At 38.2% G+C, this 21,719-nt stretch overlaps 1 protein-coding gene across 2 annotated transcripts in view; it reads right to left on the bottom strand.

The window, feature by feature from the left end:
• Positions 1-978: 978 nt before the first annotated feature.
• Positions 979-21,719, bottom strand: part of ptpra (protein tyrosine phosphatase receptor type A) — a 52,062-nt gene continuing 31,321 nt past the window's right edge. For both annotated transcript variants that reach the window (XM_041781734.1, XM_041781725.1), the window contains 18 exons: positions 20,253-20,352; positions 20,013-20,086; positions 19,401-19,537; positions 15,913-16,003; positions 15,633-15,709; positions 15,495-15,531; positions 13,137-13,234; positions 12,178-12,297; positions 11,800-11,966; positions 11,577-11,712; positions 11,332-11,481; positions 10,348-10,441; positions 8,461-8,537; positions 8,166-8,300; positions 6,363-6,488; positions 6,064-6,215; positions 5,566-5,701; positions 979-4,455 (listed from right to left, as the gene is read on the bottom strand). In XM_041781734.1, coding sequence (XP_041637668.1) covers positions 4,381-4,455; positions 5,566-5,701; positions 6,064-6,215; positions 6,363-6,488; positions 8,166-8,300; positions 8,461-8,537; positions 10,348-10,441; positions 11,332-11,481; positions 11,577-11,712; positions 11,800-11,966; positions 12,178-12,297; positions 13,137-13,234; positions 15,495-15,531; positions 15,633-15,709; positions 15,913-16,003; positions 19,401-19,537; positions 20,013-20,086; positions 20,253-20,352 — 1,982 coding nt within the window. In that variant the 3' untranslated portion in view covers positions 979-4,380. The remainder of the gene's footprint in view (positions 4,456-5,565; positions 5,702-6,063; positions 6,216-6,362; positions 6,489-8,165; positions 8,301-8,460; positions 8,538-10,347; positions 10,442-11,331; positions 11,482-11,576; positions 11,713-11,799; positions 11,967-12,177; positions 12,298-13,136; positions 13,235-15,494; positions 15,532-15,632; positions 15,710-15,912; positions 16,004-19,400; positions 19,538-20,012; positions 20,087-20,252; positions 20,353-21,719) is intronic.

The following is a 21,719-nucleotide window of genomic DNA, read 5'->3' as shown; positions in this document are numbered from 1 at the left end:
CTCCAAAATGAGGTAAGAGTTAGCCAGAGGCCGGAGACTAGCACCAGTGTTACTGATCCAACACACATACATTGATATCACCATTAAATCACAACTGGAGAGGGACAATTCTCTGGGTTTTCAGGGGCCCAGCCAATTCTGAAGGCATGCCTGGCCATACCATATCAAGTTTTGCTCTAATAAGGGACAGAGTTCTTTTAAAAATATGGCAAAAAATTAAGCCAATGATTATGAGACATTATGATTTAGGATTTCTAAAAAGCACAGAATCTTTTTACTGCCCATGAATTAAACATCATACCACCTTTCACTTGAACTGCCTCCATTTTTCCTCCATTATACTTCATTTACTTTCTTTGATGCAGAATGCCAGTTATCAACCTTTAAATCCTATATAAGGTGACTGCTGTGTCGGTAGTAGTGGCAGATTTAATTTTGTAACTTTTAGGATTTTCCATTAAATAGCCACATAGTTAAAAAATGTATTTGATATTTTTCTCTCTAACTCTATTTTCTGGAATCAGCTCTGTATAATACATTAGGACATCATGCCAGAGGCAACTAAACTGAAGTGAAATCACAGGATAACAAAGATGACCATTACAGGAATAAAAAATTACTTTTTTTTAAGATGATGTGCCTTAAAATAGATTCTAGGTATTTCTGTCCACACAAACATTTCAGCAGTTAGCCTAAGTGATTCCCTGATTAATTATTTACTGGTGCAATAAGCACATTAATAATTGATGAGGGAGGTGAAGGGTTAAAGACTGACTGAAAACCCTTTGTGAGCAACACTCAGGAGGACTCCCTGATCTATACAGCACCAGAATGATTGGCAATTATTTTGCACCGCTGTACCATTAGTCTTCATTTAAAGGTGGGCTGTAATGAGCATCAGGTCGTTCACAAATGAAGCATGAGTGTATTTAAGGTGTCTGTTTGGTAACATCAGAAACAAAGATAAATAATAACAAATAAAATCTCAAGCACTTTATTAGGTTTGAACAGTATCTTGCTTAGAAAGGCCATTTGGCATCATATAATTATATATAATTTTTTATCATATATATAATTATATATACATATATTCAAATGTTGAATAACAAAACACTAGAAACAAACAGGGAAATTAAAAAACAGGATTTGCTTAAGACAATTATACCTAATTAAAAAAGGCCAAAACAAAACATCTTTAATACATTTCAAAATGGTCCCGATACAGTTCAATATACATCTTTAAAAAGGAAAAAAAAAAGAATGGGGAGAAGAAAATAAAATAAGAAAGGCAGCAGACAGGAATGAATTATAAATAACCTTACATTATGTACAAGAGGGAGTGGGCAGTGACCACTGGGGAAAAAAACTATCCAAGGACGAAACAAAACAAAAAAAGGAAGCTGTAGTTTGACAGCGGTTAGTGTGTAAAAGACATGAAGGACATATAAAAGGTGGAGAGGAGAAGTTGGATGCTAGAAAAATCTTTTAATTCTTGCTGCATTCAAAATGCCCCAGAGAGAAATTGTTGTGAAACAGGAACACTAGTTTCACTTCTCTGTTTACAATCCAATTGCATTTACCAAGGAAAGAAAAATCTAAAAATTCTTGTTTCTCATTTGGGCACCACGACTGATTACTAGTCACAGAGCCACTTATTTCAGTGATATGGAATGAAATGAAGCTGTTAAATCAAAGATGGAATTTATTTTGAAAGTACCTCAATATTATCAGCGGAAAAGAGTGGTCTGAATAAAGCGACTAGAGGGAATGTGACGGAGGGATGAATGACCCAGTTTTAGCTTTGGCCCTGTTGATTCGTCATGCAAAATGGTTGGCATCAGTCTGCGGGTGATAGGACCCTTTTGGATGACAACATTTAATAAAGTTCTTTTTGAAAACCTACCATTGAGGCACTTTTCTAGATTCACTATGGGTTGGCACAGTGTCTTATTTTGCTTCTGCATGGTCCACAATAAAACTGTTGAAGCACAGACTGACGGAGCAAACATCAAGCATCCCCTCCTCTAATAACATACACCAAATAAGTGACAAAGTAAATAAATGCAGAACACGTGGCACCTAAAATAAGAGTGCGGGCACTTGTGACACTTTGGAAACAAAAGAAGACCTGAAATGATGTTGACAATGCACAAACAGCCAATGGTTTCAGTGACCGGTCAGTTCATTTATCTGCTACTTTTAAGTCCCCATGGGGGGCTTAACCCATGGCTTTGAGACCTGAAAGAGCTTCTTAAGATTTTAAATAAAGTTCATATACTCTAATATCGAAGGCCAATGCCATTACACTGACCTTATCTCTTATTTGGTTGCGTATCTTTAAGGGCTTTGATTTGGTGCAAATAGTGCATGAGTGTTCAAGCAATCAACACTGACTCAGCATTCAGCCTGTACTTTTAATGATGCCTGCTAGCCATAAATTCAAAATTGATTGTGCTCCTTTGTTTTAATAGAAGTAATTACATGGGAGTGTTTGCAAAACAGTTATGTACATGTGTAGGAAACTCCTTAAAGAAGTATCATTCCTCAAATAATAGCAATAAAATCTTCTCATTTTAGTGGGATAAAAATATTCAAAGATGAGTAGGCTGCTGAGATTAACTCAAGCTGGATTTGTTACATTTCTAAATTTAAACAGTCCTGGCATCGGTCAATTCCTGAGCTGACTGAGCGGAAATTAGACTGACCTGAAGCCCTGCAGTTAACTGACATTATTCATATTTCATTACAACCAAAAAGAGCAAAGCCTTGCGTGTGACTTCATCTTAAAAATAAAATTAAAAACAAAAACACTGTAGTTCAAGTCTGAGTGTCCTCCAAGGACAGCCATAAAAAATATCATATCACACATTGCATGGCAAACCTCCACTATTTAAGTAACAATGCATCCATGTATTAGGACTATGTTAGAAACAGCATTCAAAGAAAAAGAAACATTCGTCTGTATCAGAGCTCATAGTGGGAAATAAAAGGGATCATTCTTTAGAAGAGTGACAGCACAGCGTAGTGATGTGAGGCTGATGTAAATATGTATAAAAAGAGAGGAAAGAAAACCCAGAAAGAAAGAAATCCTCCATACAATCTATGAGAAATACTGACGTCTGTCTGTAAACAAGAAGGAAATATGTCGGATACATGGAGTTGTTTTCTAGGATAAAATAATAGTTGGCTTGTCAACATGATCAACACTGGTGTTGATGCTGTAACAGACTGTAAAAACAAAATTAATGGAAGATATTTATAAAAAATGACCAGTTTCCCCTAAATTCATACACAGTGTGGGGCTCAAAATGTCTATATTTATTCCTGATTCCTTTTATAGTCCAGTTTGATGCTGGCTACGGATGCTTCAAAAGTAAAATAGCTTTCTTGTGCCTAAACATGCTTGGCAAAGCCTCAGGCTTCAGTGAGTGAAGGACTTTGGCACACAACAGACAGCAGACAATGGTGTTAAAAACACTATAGTCTCTGCCAGCTACTGCTCCAGTTTAAACAGATACACTGAGGATCAGAAAACAAGAACGGCTCCTGCTTTTTTAGTTTGCATGTTTGGTGTGAGTCTATCAACCTGAGTCAATGAGCTACATCACAGCGATTCTGATCTCCAACAGAGAGTGACCATTCAAACCCCCTGACCCAGAAATGTAAAGGGGAGAAACTGTAATTGGCTCAAAATGTGGGATTTGATCTGTGTAAAGAAAAAAAGCTTTGCTTGTGTGTTAACTGTGAGTGGAAACAATCCAGGATTTGTCTTTAAGTGTTGATGCTACAGCGTGGCTCTAGCAAAGCCAAAGAAAGTTCTACTGTTTCTCTCCCTAAAGAGTACAGAAAAAAACAACACTAACATGACTCTGGATTTTTAACATTAGCCTCCAAAGCATTAGATTTATATTCATATATATTTATATATTTATATGTATATACCAATAAAATACATTACAGGTGCCACCCGAAAATGCAGCCAACTCAAAACTCAAAACTGTGAAACCTAAGTAATAAGATGCAACACAGTAAGTATATATACATGTTGGGGGTGGAGGAGAGATGGGAAGCAAATAGGGGTGAAGGGCTGTATTAACAAGACCAATATTACAAAATATTCAAGAAGGCATCTCCGTTATTTTCTCTGTCCAACTGTGCTGCCCTGTCCTCCTCCGGGCCGAGGCCTCTGTTCCCTTTTCCTACAGGCAGTTCGTCTCATCGACAGATCAAGTTGTGACGAGTCTTTCATTGAGAAAAGTCATCAGATGGTTACACGCAGCTTCCTGCATGGTAACGTGTGTGTAAATCTGTCCGTGTTCAGGTGTTTCATGTTTTTAAGAAGTGGATCTGGACATCCATCCATTCATTAATGGCAGGTCTCTACTTGAAGTTGGCGTAGTCAGAAAAGGCATCGATGTACTCCTGGACCACTTTGTAGCAGAACTCGTACTGCTCCTGTAGAGAGGAGAGACAAACATGTTAGCTGAAATTCTAGATTGTACAAATATGTTGTCAGAACAGTGACATTGCTAGTGAAAATATCAATATACTGTAACCATAGACCCATATGAAGTGCCAAAAGAAGACGGCTTGGTGACCCGGATGCCTCGCCTCCAGATACTTTTAGCCACCTCGTATGTGGCTAACGTGCTTACACTGCTGCCCAGTTTAGAAATCTCTGGAAGCCCAAGTACAGTTTACCAACGGCTGGGTACATGACCTGGAAGCTTATAAAAGTCAGGAAAGTATTCCAAGGTGAGCCCTGTCCTGTATCTTCTCACAGATGACATCATTCAGGTAACAATTTGGTTTACACTTCTCAAAATAACTCATCACCTGAGCCTCTGTGGGTTAAATAGCCTCCCTGGACATGCAAGGTTCCACATGTAATCACCCACAACACAGAAATAGGAACACAAAATAATGATATCCACAGATACTTAAAAGGTTTAGAATAATCTTGCATTGGCAGTTGGACTTCCTTTTTTTCATAATAGCAGTAATGAGTTCATATAATTCAGTCATGTAACATTCTGAAATCAAGTTCAATCAAACTGATGTGATTTCAGGTCTGTCTGCTTATATTTTGTTCATCCTTTTGTTTGGAGGTTGACTTAATTGACTTGTTTCCTCAGGCACTTAATATTTTATTTATTTATTTTTTATTAAGACTTGAGTTAGATTTAACTCAGCTCTGTAAAGAAACAGAAGGAAACAAATAGCCCAGTTTCTTTAAAATAAGAAAAATTCATCAACTATTTGGGGTGATGAGTTAGACTGTTAGATGAGAACTTAACTCATACCGTTAGTACAACATTTAACCCACTTTTACACTTTTTTTTGCGCTGATAAACAATGTGGTTCCTGTCTCTTTTTAAATCGATTAAAGGTGAAAAGCCCCCACAGTAATCTTTTAAAAAACTGTGCCAGCTCAGCTTAACTGTGTGTGTGAAGTAATTAATGGGCTTTTGACTCAAGCATGTGTAGCTTTGGGTTGAACAGTTAAAATGGTCCAGGCAAAAGAAAGTAAAATCAATTTTGTTTCAAGGTTTAAAGAACCCTCACCAGTGTCTGCACCATGTGTGGTCTCTGCAGTCTGAGGCTCTTGACTGTCTGGAAGACATCCAGGATGCCCTCTGCCTTCACCCTCTCCAGGACTGTACTCAATGCACAGAAGGTCCCCGTCCGGCCAGCACCAGCACTGTACACACAAAGAGAAAAATTAAAACCTCAATGTAAAAACTGCAGCAAGGCACTGCAAAAGTTACATACCTGCAAGTTCTCCATGTTAAGAGAAGAATAATTTTAGTGTAAGCAGTTCAAATGTCACAAGGAAGAAGAGAACAATTCTTCAGGGTTTTTTTTTTTCCTGTGATTTGTTAGCCAAAACAATTTCCCAGACACATGCACATGACTGCCAAATGCATTTCCTTCTACAAGCAATAATATAAACCGTCATTATTATTATCCTTTAGTGAGGTGGCCTGGCTTTTTTGCACTGTTATACAGGTTAGGACTCCCAACATACTGAACAGGATGGCTGTGTGTGTTTTTGTGTTTTACCTGCAGTGCACTGTGATGGGGTGGTTGCCAGACTGTTGCTGCTGCTTCTGCACTGCAGCAATTATGTTGATCATTCCTTTACCGTCGGTGGGGATGCCCACCTCTGGCCAACCATGGAAATGGAACTGACGCACTGCTCGAGCCTTGTTCTCCTGGAAGGACAGACGAGGACAAACAGAAGACATACGGATAGGGCATGTATATATATATGGATTCAAAAGATGGGAGTTGATGCATGAACTGGTGTTTTTTTCTGCAAATGCCTCCACTGTGGTTGTTTCAAAAGATCCATTTCTTACCCTGTTGTTGGTGACCAGAAGGTCTCGCACTGTATAGCTCTCACTCTCCTCCTCCCTTTTTATCTCAATGGAGATGTCCCCATAGACCACCGCTCCATCACTGGGCCAATACTGGGCACACTTTTCCTGAAGGGCCATAACAGAGACTGTCAAATAAACTATTCTTATTGAAAAAAAAACCCCTCAAATATTGAGCATATCTAAATCTGTACAGGGCTGAGATTATCCAAATGTTATATCAGTCTGGCTGCATCACTTTTGCCAATCAGCAGGCCTGTCCACAGAAGTGGACTCCTGAAAAACCCAGAAAATGGGCCCTAACCAGTTTTGTTTTCCCTTTTTGCCCATTTTAACCACTCAATTGGCACCTCTTTTTGCTTCTTTTAAACATTTTTTTGCTGCTATTCTACCATTTTACACACTTCTTTTCAACCATTCTATCCACAATCTTTGCCCATTTTTGCCAGTTTATTGTTAATTATAGCCCATTTTCAACTTCTTTTTGCCACCTTTTCTATTATTTTGCCACTCCTAACCCATCTTTACTATTTTTGCATCTTATTGCCCAGTTGGCTTCGTTTTCCTGCTATTGTCATTTTTTGCACTTTACACATTTTCTCCATTATACATGCTGCTTTCTGCCGTTTGCCACTTACACCCACTTTTGCTGCTTTAAGCTAAAATTTGCCACTTTGGCCCACTTCTATTCTCTAATTTGTGTTACTTTTTGACTCTTTGTTATTACTTGTGGCCAATTTTTTACAACTGTTTATTTTGCCATTCTTAACTCATTTTGCCTCTTCTGCACATTCTTGCCACTCTTTGCCCTATTCTTACACGCTTAATCCATTTTTACTGCTTTGCCATTTTGTATTTCCTTTTTGCCCACTTTGCTTCTTTTAACTTACTTTTTTCACTTTTTGCCTTTTTTTCACTCTGTCCTGTCACTTCCAATTTCACCAATTTTTTCCTCTTAGTAAACATTTTCAATGTGACACTGTTTACTCTTTTTGCCATTTACACCATTTTTTGTCACTTTAAACCCAGTTTTGCCACTTTATGCACATTTTTGCTGCTTTCTTCCCATTTTAGCCACTTCTTTTCGCCATTTTTGGGTGAAATTTTACTAATTGTTTGCCCTTAACGCCACTTGAGGCCACTTAAGGCCCATTTTTGCCACTTCTTTTTACTTCTTTTGCCTTTTTTGGCTTTTCCCCCTGTTTTTTTTTTTTTTTTTACCTTTTCCTATTTACTTTCACCCATTTCTGTCTCTTTTCACAATTATTTAATTATTTTCCATTGAAGTTGTTTCAGTTTCTTTTACTTTATTTTCTGGCATCCGAGCATTTGTACTCATCACGGCTTACCTTAATTTTCTGACATTACTTTCCTAATTGTTTAGTTCAGTGTGTCCATCTACAATATGGAAATTCTATTTAAAGGGTAGGGGTTTAAGTTTTGAAAAAGGATATACTTAGCATAAATATATATATATTTCTATATATATATATCTATATATAGATATATATTTCTATATATATCTATATATATCTATATATATATATTTATATATATATATATATATATATATTGGATAGGAGTGATCATTACTCAGGTTACATATAAAATGTGGTTATGACAGCTTAACTTTACAATGGCCCATGATTTTGCTGACCTCCATCAAGTCAGACTCAGGCCCAGAAAGCTCTACCCTTTATTGCCAGCCTTGTATATCAATATTCCACTTCAAGTTAATAACCCGACAACTAACTCCACTGTTTGTTTCTGCACACATCCACACACCTGCCCTCTCTCCTCCAGCTCAGTGAGCATGACGATGGAGCAGCTTCTCCACTCCCAGATCATCCTCCAGAAGTCCTCTATGGTGTGCTGCAGGGGGCCCTGGCTCGCCATGTACGAGTCCTTCTGACGGTAACCCTGTGACCAGACAGGGGAGATAACAAGAGGTTATGTCCAGAGAGAAAAGAGGGATGGATGGAGGATAAAAATAAATAGCAGGAGAGAGGGATGGTTTCATCGATTGCATGCATTAATGAAATGAAATGATCCACTCTTGTGGCAGAGATTTTACACTCACATCAATGAATGAGGCATTGACGTAGTCTGTGTTCTCCTCTCCTCGTTTGACTGGAATGATCACTCTGTTGAACTCGTCTGTGAGAGGAAAGAAGAAACAATCAACCTGAACTTTAAGGGATGAGTCATCTGCACTTGTATTATATGCTGTATGGAATTTTTGTACATTAGTACTCTACAAACCTACAGCTCACAAGTATAACCACAACCATGGAAAAGTAAAAAACAAGAAACAAACAAACAAAAAAAATCACCATTTACATAATATGTATGAGACATGTTGAAATATTTTCAAACAAACAAAAATAACAAGTGTCAATGAATGCAGAGATATCTTAAAACTTATGTCACTAGATGTATTGTGCATATAGGAAGAAGCAGAAGTTATATTGAATACTGAATTAAAAAAAAGCTCTTTAGTTAAAAGCAATGAAGTGGTAATTGTCCATTTAGACTGCAATTTTAAATATATTATCTCGTGGTCATTCAGCATAAAACTGTTAGTGCTTTTTACTGTAAACACTCTTTGTTATTAAGCATTTGGCTTGGTATCCCTTTTTTTTCTTCAGTCAGCATCAACATAAACAATCAATTATTAACAAGACTGTTTTTGACCTTATGGCAAAGATTTTTGTCCACCCTAGGTTGGTGTTTTTGAAAACAAGGTTTTTTCTGTGCACATGCAAATGGCATAATCAAGGTTGCGTTTCCACAGACAACCATACCCTCACTTGGTGGACAGTGTTGTAAGCCAGATGGGAAGGTTACGCCACCAGCTGGAACACTTTCTAGTACCTCACAGTGCCACCTTATTCCCTCCGCACCTCCATATCACTGAGAGAGACCAGGAAGCTCTGCACCTCAGAGCTTTTCCATGAGTTGGTATTATGCACTGACAATGCTAAATTTATCATCCTGATAACATTTTTCTTTCCAAAGGCACAGGATATTCAAACATGGTGGGCTCCATGTCTGTGTTTATTACTGCTGTTGCATGGGAGGTGACAATTCTCTTAACTAATCAGCAAACTGCAAAGTGTCTATTTTCTGTAACTCTACAGTTTAGTTTGGATAGGTAAGCTTGGAATTCCGGGAGGGTGCCAAAAAAGCAGGACAGCATAGGTTGGTTATCTCTTTCCAACTTTTGATGACGGAAATGTAAATAAACATGTACTAAACTGAACTGAACAATTGGTGACCTATTCTCGTTTTATCATTTAATGTGTACTGTATGTGTTAAGGTGTACTGGTTGATTAAACTGTGGATTGCTGCCATCTTTGGTCAGGTTTCCTTTGAACATGAGATCTCTGATCTCCTAGGGACTAACCTGGCTGAATGAGAGAATCAATGAAAATAAGAAATAGGATGTTAATGAGATGTTTATGCACATGTAGACAGAATCATTTCTGTAAAAGTTAAAGAAACCTCCATTTTCAAGAAGGCTCCCATGAATGGAAGGGGCCTTAGCCTATCTTGACAAAACTGTACCTTTAACCTTTAACTGTATTTATTGCGCAACTCTAAGAGAGGTTTTTTTCTCAACAAGTAGAAAAATGTGCTTAAATGTAGCTACTGCTGGTGTCGCTGTCTAACATCCAGGCTGTAACCTATGACATTTAGGAAATCTCAAGCACAGCTCAGCTTAAACAAGTACATTTATCTATATATCTAATACTGGGAATATGCCTATATTTTTGAAAAACATCAGCTTGATCGATATTGCTACATGTCGGGTTTAGCTCCCATTGTTATATCAACATAATGATGAAAAACAAGTGAGCTGTTTAGTAAGAATATTCAGACAGAAGGCTATTTAATACATGAGTACATACTGCTTTGATTAAAGATCTTTGGATCTATGGATTTGACTTTTGGCAGAGAACTCACATGGAATGATCTGTAGGACTCTGTTCTTCTTCATGTTGGCAGGCAGGTTTCCTGTTCTCATCTTGTCATTCTGAATCTTGATGGAAGTCAGTTTCTGAAAATTATAAGAACACAACTTAAAGTGGGGGTATTTTGCCTTTTTTCAAGGTTTTACACCATCTCTCTGATACCCACGTAGTAGTATTACATGGTTTACAGCTCAAAAAACTCCTCATGTTTCTCACACTGGCGTCCTGAAAAACCCTTATTTTAACCTCCGTCTGAAACGCTTTGTTTTCGCTGCTGTCTCTTTAACACCCCACGCTCCACGGACCTGCTTTCCTCCGACTGGCCGATTTTCCAGAGGCTGGCCAACGGCAGGACTCAATGTTTTGTGCCTGCCCCCTTCAATGTGGCTAATGTTGTTATGCTAGTAGTTGAAAACTTTGAATGAACCGGTCCAACTGAGTAAAATGTGGCGAATTTTGATATACGTCCATACGTGTTAGACCCGGAGTCTGACCCTGATAGTTTGGAGAGAGGGGGGAAGAAAACCAGCAGCAGCGAAGGATAGAGCAGGACGTATCTGTTTGGTAAGTGTTTAATTACTGTGTTGCTATGGCTAAAAGGCCTTGTGGGGTCGGTCTGTTCCACTTTGCCGGCAGCACGGACGAATCACGAACCAGTCAGGAGATCCTATTGTGTTGACCTCATCAGTTTGCTCCATCGAAATCTCGGGAGAATCTCAGAGAGATTTTCAACAAACCATTTTCATCAGTTCACACGCTAATTCCAAGATTACTGCCGCATAAGTTTATCTCGCGGTTTGAAAATTTGCATACGTGGAGTATGGACACCCTTTATATTTATGTTTTAAAAACCGGAAAAGTATAATACCCCCTCTTTAAACTTTGGAGAAAATCAAATGTTTCCTTCTTACTATAAAACCCATCTGTATGCAGGTAAATGATAGTCAAGAGGTCAAAATTAAGAATTGTCTCAAACCTTGAATTCAGCTTCCAGACCACTGCAGCCAGCTCCAGGTGAAGGGGCGTAGAGTTTGGCCAGGTGGGATTCTAGAGAGGTAACCTCCAGCTCTGTGTCTCCGTACAGGTAATGCTCTAACAATGCCTGGAAGATGAACACGTACTGCATCTGTAGGACAGAGAGGAAGGGGATAACAACTTACAGTATGGACACTGTGCACTGATTTATCTCGAACTGTTCTGTTTGACAGACGTAGTACTTACATCAGTCTGAACCATCTGACAGCGCTGGGCTCTGATCCTGGTGACGAAGCCGAACACATCCACCTTCCTCTCAGCGATCATCATGTCCAACATGGCGTCGATCACGATGAAGGTTCCTGTTCTCCCCACGCCCGCACTGAAACAAATTGTTATAATTCTTGTGCAACACACAGTCAAAGAACCAGGAACTAAATATGTGAAAGCAGGAGTGTGATCCTCTCACCTACAATGGACCACAATGGGCCCGGCGTACTGAGGGTTACAATTCTTGACCTTCTTGAGGAACTTGAGCATCCCAATAGGTGTGAAGGGCACCCCAAAGTCTGGCCAGCTGGTGAAGTGGAACTGGGTGACAAGCCTCTGAGGCTTCTTCCCAGACACGTCTCCAACCTGAGACAGGAACAAACCAGCCAATGCACATAAGGCAAACTAGATTTTTATACATGCCTTTGGAAATGCATCATTCAACCTCAAAGTCTGCCAAAGTTGATTTAATTGTTTTTTCCTGTTTGCTTAAACACATAAACAGAAATAATAAAAGAGGAAATGGGAGTGTGCTCTAAATAAAATTGTTCTTTAACCTACTCTAGTAAGAGCTTACCTGTTGGATACAGAACTTGCGGATGGTGTAATCAACCAGAACCATAGTGTCCTCTACTGACACTCGGATATTCCCATATGTCCAACAGCCCTGGTCCGGCCAGTACTGAGCACATTTACACTGAAATGCAGACACAACATTTAGCCTGCTTACAAAGATGTATACACAAGTGAAAGAAAAGCTTCATTCATGTCAGCTGAGGGCAAAAATGTATGGATGCAGGATATTGGACTTTTGCAGATATTGGATATGCTGATATTATTATTTTATAAATTATATGCAATATATATTCTCAGCAGTGTCAAACACAGTTTCATAAACCAATTTAAAACCTAAAAAGAGCACTGTAATGACAGATACCAAACAATGGACCTTATTTTAGGAATAACAAATGATAAAAGTTGATAGAAATAATAGTAAGAAATGAGGATAATAAAGGAAAACCTCAGCTGATTCTGCATCGACTTATTCATGCATTTTGCTGACAAGTACTGCCAATGCATCAACAGTAATTATTAGCAGAATTTTCCACTTACCAATACAGATAATACACTTTTTAAACTATTATCTGCAAACACTGATATAATGCAGATAATATCAGTAGTCCTTTAAAAAAGGCAGAAATGGAAATTTAATCAATAATCAAAATCTCAACTATACTGCATCTATGACAGAACTGGGTCTTGTGAAAGACAAAGTAGAGCCATGCTTTGCTGGCTCTTATAAAAAAAATCAATGTGTGGGCGTGACAAGTGCATCCTTCAACTCGCTTAACTAATGAAAGGAAAAACTTTTAACCACACCATTGAAATGTTACACTCTTTTACTCATTGTGTTCCAGAGGGCTGTCAAGGCTTAGACACCTCAACCGTGTGTCTGCTTTCTGCACAAAATACCAACTTTTTTCCTTTCAGGTTTGTCTAGAAACAGACACAGAACCACCCCTCCAGCTCTCCTACCTCTTTTCTCTCCTTCAGATTGGTCACCATCACGATGGTTGCTGTGTTTTGCTCCCAGATCATCCGCCAGAAATCGTTCACAGTTTCCTCCTTTGGTCCTGAGAGACAAAAACAGAGAAAACTCAGTGGACTCCGTGTGGAAGTACCTTTTGATTTATGAACTCTCAGTTCACATTTTAATGTTTATTTATCTAGCATTCTCATATTGATCGGTAAGAAGATCATAACTAGACACTGGCTTTATCCGGACTCCCTTGCAATTGAGGAGTGAGAGGATATACAGTGCACATGGAGCTTGTACAAAAACTTCATGTGAAATCCAAGTGGGCTTTCATGTTTCATGTCCAGCCACTCAGATCAGTGGAGAGCTGTAGTGATGGTTGTCCTTCTGGAACTTTGTCCCATCTCCACACAGGATCTCTGGAGCTCAGTCAAAGTGACCATCAGGTTCCTGGTCACCTTCATTACTAAGATCCTTCTCTCTCTGGTTGCTCAGCTTGGCAGGGCTACCAACTCTTAGAAGAGTCCTGGTTGTGCCAAACTTCTAATGTGCTCTTGGGAACCTTCAGCACAGCAAATTTTTCTTCTAGCCTTCCCCAGATTCGTGCCTGTCAACAATCCTGTCTCTCTGATCTCTGCAGGCAGTTCCTTTAGACCTCATGGCTTGGATTTTGCTCTGATATACATTATCATCTGTGAGGCCTTCTATAGAGAGGTGTGCCCTAGAGCCCTGCGTGGGACTGTTTTCTTCATCCTGCTCCTGCCTGCTCCTGCTGAATTTCTGACCATTACCGCCTGCACCCGCAACGTGTGTTACACTCCCGCCCACACCTGCAAAACCCTGAGAATTCATGCCCCCACAATAATAGAGATGCATTGATTTTGTGTCTTCTCCCGTCCCGCAGGAGAAAACACGTCATTTTATTGGCTATTAATAGAGATTCATGGGCAATGCTTAATTTGTAAATCTTCAGTACCCGTAATGTAGATCGGGTTTTGTTCTGGTGGTAAAGGGGAAACAAAAGTGTCATGGAATACAACAAAAATGAAAAACAGTGCCTTGTGCAAAAACGGGCAAAGAAGATCATGTGAGTGCAAACAACCTATTAATCTAAATTATTAAAAAAAAGAATCAGCTGCAGAAAAGCACATACAATCGACGGAGAGTATCTCTCTCCCTAACTTTGGAAACTTCACACTGAACTTCAACCAACGTGAACATGCTTTAAGTCCAGTGTGAAGTTTCCATAGTCAGTGATGATTTGGGCTGCCATGGCATCTGCTGGTGTTGGTCCACTGTATTTTCTGAAGTCTACAGTCAACGCAGCCATCTACCAGGACATTTTAGAGCACTTTATGCTTCCTTCTGCTGACAAGCTTTATGGAGATGCTGATTTCATTTCCCAGCAGGACTTGGCACCTGCCCACACTGCCAAAGGTACCAAAAGCTGCTTCAATGACCATGGTGTTACTGTGCTTAATTGGCCAGCAAACTGGCCTGACCTGAACCCCATAGAGAATCTATGGGATATTATTAAGAGGAAGATAAGAGAAACCGGACCCAACAATGTAGATGACCTGAAGGCCACTATCAAAGCAACCTGGGCTTCCATTACACCTGAGCAGTGCCACAGGCTGATCGCCTCCATGCCACGCCGCATTGATGCAGTAATTCATGCAAAAGGAGGCCCAACAGAATATTGAATGCATAGATATCAACATACTTTCCAGAAGCCTGACATTTCTGTTTAAAATATCCTTTTTTTTGTTGATCTTATGTAATATTCTAGTTTTTTGAGACACTGAATTTTGGGTTTTCTTATCTGTAAGCCATAATCATCAACATTTCAAGAAATAAAGGCTTGAAATATTTCACTCTATGTGTTATGAGTCTATATAATATATAGGTTTCACTTTCAGAAAAGAGTGACAAAAAATATTGAACTTTTTCACGATATTCTAATTTTTTGAGACATACCTGTATGTTGTATTTTTCATGTACACTCATTGTTTTTGCTCTTCAATCTCACTCAGTGAAAAAAGGAACCATATTGAGATGTTTTCCTCCATTCAAACGTAAATTAACATGACTATGCTTTCCTCTGTAAACACTGCATATAATTATACAGTATATACAAAATCAGGAAATAATTGAAATATTGTGAAAAAAAATAGTTCTGAAGAACAGTTAAGACACATACAAACATTTTGATATGGACCTTTTTTGCTCAGTGAAAACATGGCTGTTTTATCTGTAAAATGTTCTTAACATTTCCCTAAATAAAAATGTTAAAAAGAGGACTTAGTGGACAAGAAATGAAATAATTAACTATTTATCTTCTTGCAAAAAACCCTTACCTTGAGCTGCAATGAACTTGTTCTTCTCTTGGTAACCCTACAAAAGAAAATGATGAGAAATTACAAATTAAAAGTTTTTCATACTTGGAGCCAAATATATTCTTCTCTGGGAAAAAAACCTGTTGCACTTTTACACACATTAATAAAGGAGGCATTGATAAAGTCAGAGTCAGGAACTCCCTCCAAAGATGAGAGATGCACCCTGGAGTGATCATCTGAAGGAGGAAACAAGAGACACAAAGAAGTGAATTAAACAAATTAAAGAAGAACATTAAAAAGATTGTAATTTCACTTGGCGCTTTAAAATTATTCCCATCCTGACCACAGCAAACTCAGCTGATCATGATAAACTCTCTTTGATTTTCATCAGTCTGATTTATATGATGTGTCTCAGTGTTAGGGTTGTGTTGTTGCTCACATGGCAGGATGTTGACATATCTGTTCTTCTCTTTATTCTCTTCCTTGGAGGCAGCGTCACATGATGCTTGGATGGGGCAGACTGGCAGTGCCTGAACACAGAGGAAAAAAAGACAAAACACAATAATAAAAAAAAAATAAATAAAAAAAAAGAAAAAAGAAAGAGATATGTCTCAGATGCACACATCAAATTTAAGATTTTTCAAACCCTTTTAAGACGCAAACTAAGAAAAATCAGTCCAACTCTTTGCACGTGAGATTTCTCAAACACGATTTTTGGTCACAACGTCCAACTTCAATGATTTTTGGCAAATTTAAAGCTTCTATTCTATCAATAAACTTTAAGCAGATATTAATGGTAATATTTTTGTTGTGCTGAGTTGTGCTGAGCTAGTTTTAATTATTAAAAGGGAGAAATATACTTTCGTAAGGACTGACCAGTCAAAATACAAGTGGGCTGTTCACATTTTAAGCTGGCAACTCGGTAACCTTGAGGTTTAGAGACTTTGACTAATGTTTATAGAAATTCAAGTATTTTTATAAAAACACAGATCACATTGAAGAAGCCTGTTTACTGTTTTAACATTAAAAAAAAGATGAAAGCCAACCTTACATAAAGACAAAAATTTTAAACTTTAATCTACAGATTTCATTAAAACATAAGGGGATTTACTTGTTACTGATGCAAAAGGTAACTTTTAATACATTTTTCATTGATACACTGTCCCAGTTTAAAAACCTTAAAAACTGCCAGTAGCATGCTAGCTTTATTTGACTCTGTTCCTGCATCAGTGACTGATCTTAGAGCTTTCCATGTATTTTGACTTGTTTGTTGCCATGTTATAATTGATAAACTGTGTTTACTTATTGTCTATGATGCAGAGCTTTGATATAACACATTAAAACGTTGACTTGTCAACCATTATTTTCGCTAAAATGTAATTGGCCATGGCATTAAAATCAGCTTATTGGATATCAAAGCACACTGGTCGACAAACAGAGGTAAAGAGATGCTGACGTAAGGAAGCAAGAACATATGAACAGGGAAGTTTTAATCCTTACTGTGCAGCTGTCACATTGCTGTCACTATTTTTCCACCATTTTCTGGGGAAAAACAGTGGTATCAACATTCATGAATAATGATGAGTCTTGTCTGATCCTCTTTTCTTAAATTATTTCACTGATATCTCTAACACTGAAGGAACCTCTCTGACACTGCTCTCACTGAGTAGCACTGCTGTGACTGTCTTTAACTGTAACATGGACAGGCGGCAAAAAAAATGATTTAAACTGAGCTAGAAAACAAAGACTGGATAAAGACATGTCTTAGTCAGTGTGCCTTGTAAAATAACAGACTTCTCAAAACAAGGCTTTTTATGGCCTTACATTTCAAAATTCAAATCAAAGACGGTTTAAGGATCCACGCTAGCCCTGCATCAAAGCCATTACCCCGTACCTGTTTTTAACTGCTTTTCAATCGTATACAAACTAGGGCTGTTAACACTTGGGATTATTCTTGAAACCTTAATGCGTAAAAAAAAAAAAAAAAAAAAAAATGCAATTTTATCATATGACTAAGTTGGACCCCAACTTGCTCCCGTAGGCCTCCAGCACGGATGTTTACGTGCCTGGAGGTGAAGAGGTGAGAGGCAGGTCAAACGCAGCCAGCAGTGATGAGTGAGGAGACAGACCCAGGTCTGCTTAATGGCAATTTTCTAGCACTGAGTGCTCCAAAACTTGTAGCAAGTCCTGTTTGTTAACAATATTAATCCAGTGTAGAAATACGCGGTTGATAAGTTAATTAGCGAACTTCACAAGCTGAAGACAGAGAATACGATGCATTCAGGTAACCTTGGTTATGATGTGTTCAAATGTCCCAAAAAAAGGGGAAATTTTATTTTTAAATAAGAAACTTCAATAAATACAGTGTGAATTTTTTTTTTTTTTGTCTGTCCTTATTTTGTCTTTCAACCAAACTATAGAAACACTTGACAATAACAACCTTGAGAAATCAAAAAACATTAAAATATACTTTAACTATAAAAAATGCTACGATTAATCATGATTTATCACAGCGTAGCGATGTGAGTAACCTGATTAATTGTTTTAATCAATTAACAGCTAGTCATGTACTCAAGTGAAAGTAAAAATACAAGTACTGGTCTTTATATATTTACATCTACTTGAGTAAAAGTACAAGTACTGCTATTTACATCTACTGAAGTAAAAGTAAAAATAATGTAATTCAAAATTTACTTTAAGTAGTAGATACTGTGTTTTACAGTAGAATATAATCTTTCCTAATTGGCAACAACATTATTCTTTCACATCTCCTGCCCAGGGATTACAGAGGAAATTTAGCTTTATAGCTAACTCTGGCTTGACAGTTTTGTTTTGCATGGCCCCTGTCAAATAAACTAATAAATGAATTAGCCAGGTGTTTCAGGTAAAGTCCCACCATAATAATAAAGTCAAATACAACAGCTGTTTTGGGATGTGATGTGGAATCATGATCACATAATCACTTGCTTTTAGAGATGCACAAAATTAGATAAGTATCATATCTCATATGCTGATATTTACAGATTAATTTCAGCCAATACCAATATCGATCAAGATATGGTAATGAAGTTCTGACCTTAGACTTCAGTCTAAAAAACACGATTCAAAAATTTGAGAATAAACAAATTTCAGTCCTTTAAACACACTTTAAAGTGTAAGTAATGATGTTGAATAAAGATAAAAGACTTCAGCTGACACAGGGCTGATGGTCCCGCCTAAAACGCCACTAACTTTGAGTTTGTTTGGACAATATTTAAAGCTGATTCAGGCAGATTTTTGTAAATATCAGCATAAATCTGCCACCACTGATAATTCACTTTTTAAGCTAAAACCTGCCGACACTGATGTGCAGATAATACCGTACTTGCTATGCACTATGAGTGGAAAAAGTACAAGACTATTGCACTCAAGTAATAGTACAGTCACTCTAGTTAAAACTCAAGTAAAATTACTTATTTCAAATTTACTTTAAAAAGTGTGAATACAAAGAAAGTTACAGTAATTTGAGTAAATGTAACAAGTTGATTTCCACCCCTGTGTATGACTAGTCATACTTTCACATCCTTAACTAGTAGTTCATTCACAAAGTTAGCCATGCTTTTCCTGCTGTGTAGAACTATGTAGAGCGTTTTATTTGAGCCTTGTCATACACCCTGTTGTAACTCTGTACCCCCAAGTCTAGGAATCATGGAGCACTAATTAGGGATTTTTTAATGATCTGGTGTCATTTATATTATGTTAGAGTTAAAAGCTGTATCATCTGTGAATACTATATGTCTCCTCAAATGAGTTCTGCTCCTCCACCAGCCCCTGGCATCTCAAACACTCCTCATTTGGACTAACTCTTTAAGGAAGTGTGGATTGGTGTTAAAGGTTAAGATGGGGCTCAGTGTGTTATCAGAGGGAGTGTGTTTAAGTGTGCCGTACATTAAATTCCTCCCTGAAGAGCTTGTTGTCATCAGCCATGCGGCGGTTCATTTCTTCCTCCAGCTTGTCGACGGGAAGAGGCGGATACTTCCTGTTTGTGCTGGGAGAACGGGCCAATAGCGGTACGCTCTGAAGTTCTGTGCCGGCGAGTAGGAAGGGAGGAGTGAGGAAAGGAGGGAAGGAATGGGAGTGGTGAGACAGACAGAGATAAAAACATGGGATAAGGGGTTAAAAAAAGTGGAACTGTCTTGTAGTAAATCAAGCTCCTCTGACTTCATAATTTGGAGTATTCTCTAAAGATGGCCACCAGAGGGCGATGTGGCCCAATGCTGTGACATACAAGAGAGCGAACTGCAGCTCTGTTGGTTAGGTAATCACAGTGAACAAAAGCCTTCTGGCAGCAGTCAACCAGTGAAATGTTATCGGTCAGCAGGATCAATCAAGTCTTATCATAAACAACTCGAAGTAATAAGTTTGGTCAAGCTGGATGTGTAAATTTGCTGAAACAACCCAAACAAACAAATAAGCGCTGAGTGAGTATACAGCAAGATTTGTGAATACATAGAAATCACATACAAACACTCACAAGCTGACGCATGTGTGGTTGTTTACCTGTATCATCTGATCTCCCGTTGGTCAGCCTGAAGGAGTTTGAATGGCTCCCAGCTTGTTTGTACTTTTTAAACCTGTCAATCAACACAGATCAAAGAGGATATTAATACTCAAACACAAACGCATATCTTTAGCCTTGCTGCTGAATGCCAAACTGGCGTTGCCATGGTAACACCTTAGGCCTTCACCACAGGTCTCTGGTCAGAGTGTCGTGTATAACATTAAGTACGCTTCACCAACCTGAGCATGTAGAGGATGATGATGATGAAGATGATGACCAGCAGGGAGGACAGGGCCACCATGACGGCGATGATCGGCATGTCATCCGACGGGCTGTCATCTAAATCAGAGACAGAGGGGAAAAGAGAATTAATATCATTACCCCATGTAGACTTTGGCTGATTTATGTTAAATGTGGACACTTATTATGGCTTCAGGCAGATAATGTGGACAGCCAAGATGTTATCCGGACTGTAAACACAACAAAAATCCACTAAAGAAAAACAAAAAAGAAGAAAAAGCACTTTTTTGGGGGTAAAGGACAAGATATGAAATACCATGGATAAGCTTCAGCTGTACTGTTAGGTGAATTTTGTTCCTATTTACTTGAGGATCAGTTTTAAAACTAAGTTTAGCTGTCTTATGTTGAATTGTTGGATGTCTGACATCTGTTTTAACTTTTTAAGTTTTCCTTGGTGCATTTTTGACCAGTTTTCAAAAGTTTTAATCAAATATATAGGGGTGTTTCTAATTTGGTTGACTAAGAATAACATTGATGGTTCCCTAGCATCAGAGGTGGAGAGTAACTAATAACAATTACTCAGATTACTGTAATGGAGTAGTTTTTTTTGCTACTTGTACTTTTTTGAGTACATTTTGAAATCAGTACTTTTACTTCTTCTTAGGAAAGTTTTAGGAGAGTAACTACTTTTACTTGAGTACAGTACTCTTTGCTTTTTACACCTCTGTTGGCTATACAGTAGGATATAACAAGAGAATGATTCTACATTAAAACCCACAACAGCTGATGACTGCTGGGATTGTTTAAGTTTCTGATGGATTGTTGTTGTATTTGCACCATGAATGAAGTTTTCCTACTGAGTTTGATATTGACTTTAGGTCCCTAAGGGATGCACAGTGACTATTCTTTTTTTTTTTTTTTTTAAGATTTTATTTTTGGACCTTTATTAGATCGAGGAGGACAGTGGATAGAGTCGGAAACAGGGTCAAGAATGGGGGAGAGACATGCGGTAAAGGGCCTCAGGCCAGATTCGAACCCGGGCTGCCCGCGTACATGGGGAGCACCTTCAACCACTTGACTACCAGCTCCCCTACAGTGACTATTCTTCATTAATATGAATTGCTGTGCTATCAGGTTCACCTTCAGCTTTTTTTCTTGACAGAGGAGACACACCCTGCCACAGGTTTTGAAGTGTTACTGCAGCTCTGTTTACGGTTAAATATTTATTTCAAACGTGTAGTTTAACTAAATGTAGTGAAGACCAATATAGACACTTTTAACGTGTTAAATTTAACTCCGACTTTAATTAACATGAGCAGTTTTGAGTATATTTTACTTTTTATAGAGCATAACATGGTTGGAGATCTGTTCTTGCCAGTATGGAAAGATCATATTTTACTGCACAACTCCTCAGTAGCTACTCAGTACTAGAAGTAAACTTTAAATTAAATCTTTTTTACTTTTAC

This window comes from Cheilinus undulatus, linkage group 3, assembly GCF_018320785.1.
Source record: "Cheilinus undulatus linkage group 3, ASM1832078v1, whole genome shotgun sequence".
Classification (NCBI taxonomy): Eukaryota; Metazoa; Chordata; class Actinopteri; order Labriformes; family Labridae; genus Cheilinus; species Cheilinus undulatus.
The sequence above is the reverse complement of the archived record's forward strand: the minus strand, read 5'-3'. Positions and strand labels throughout refer to the sequence as shown.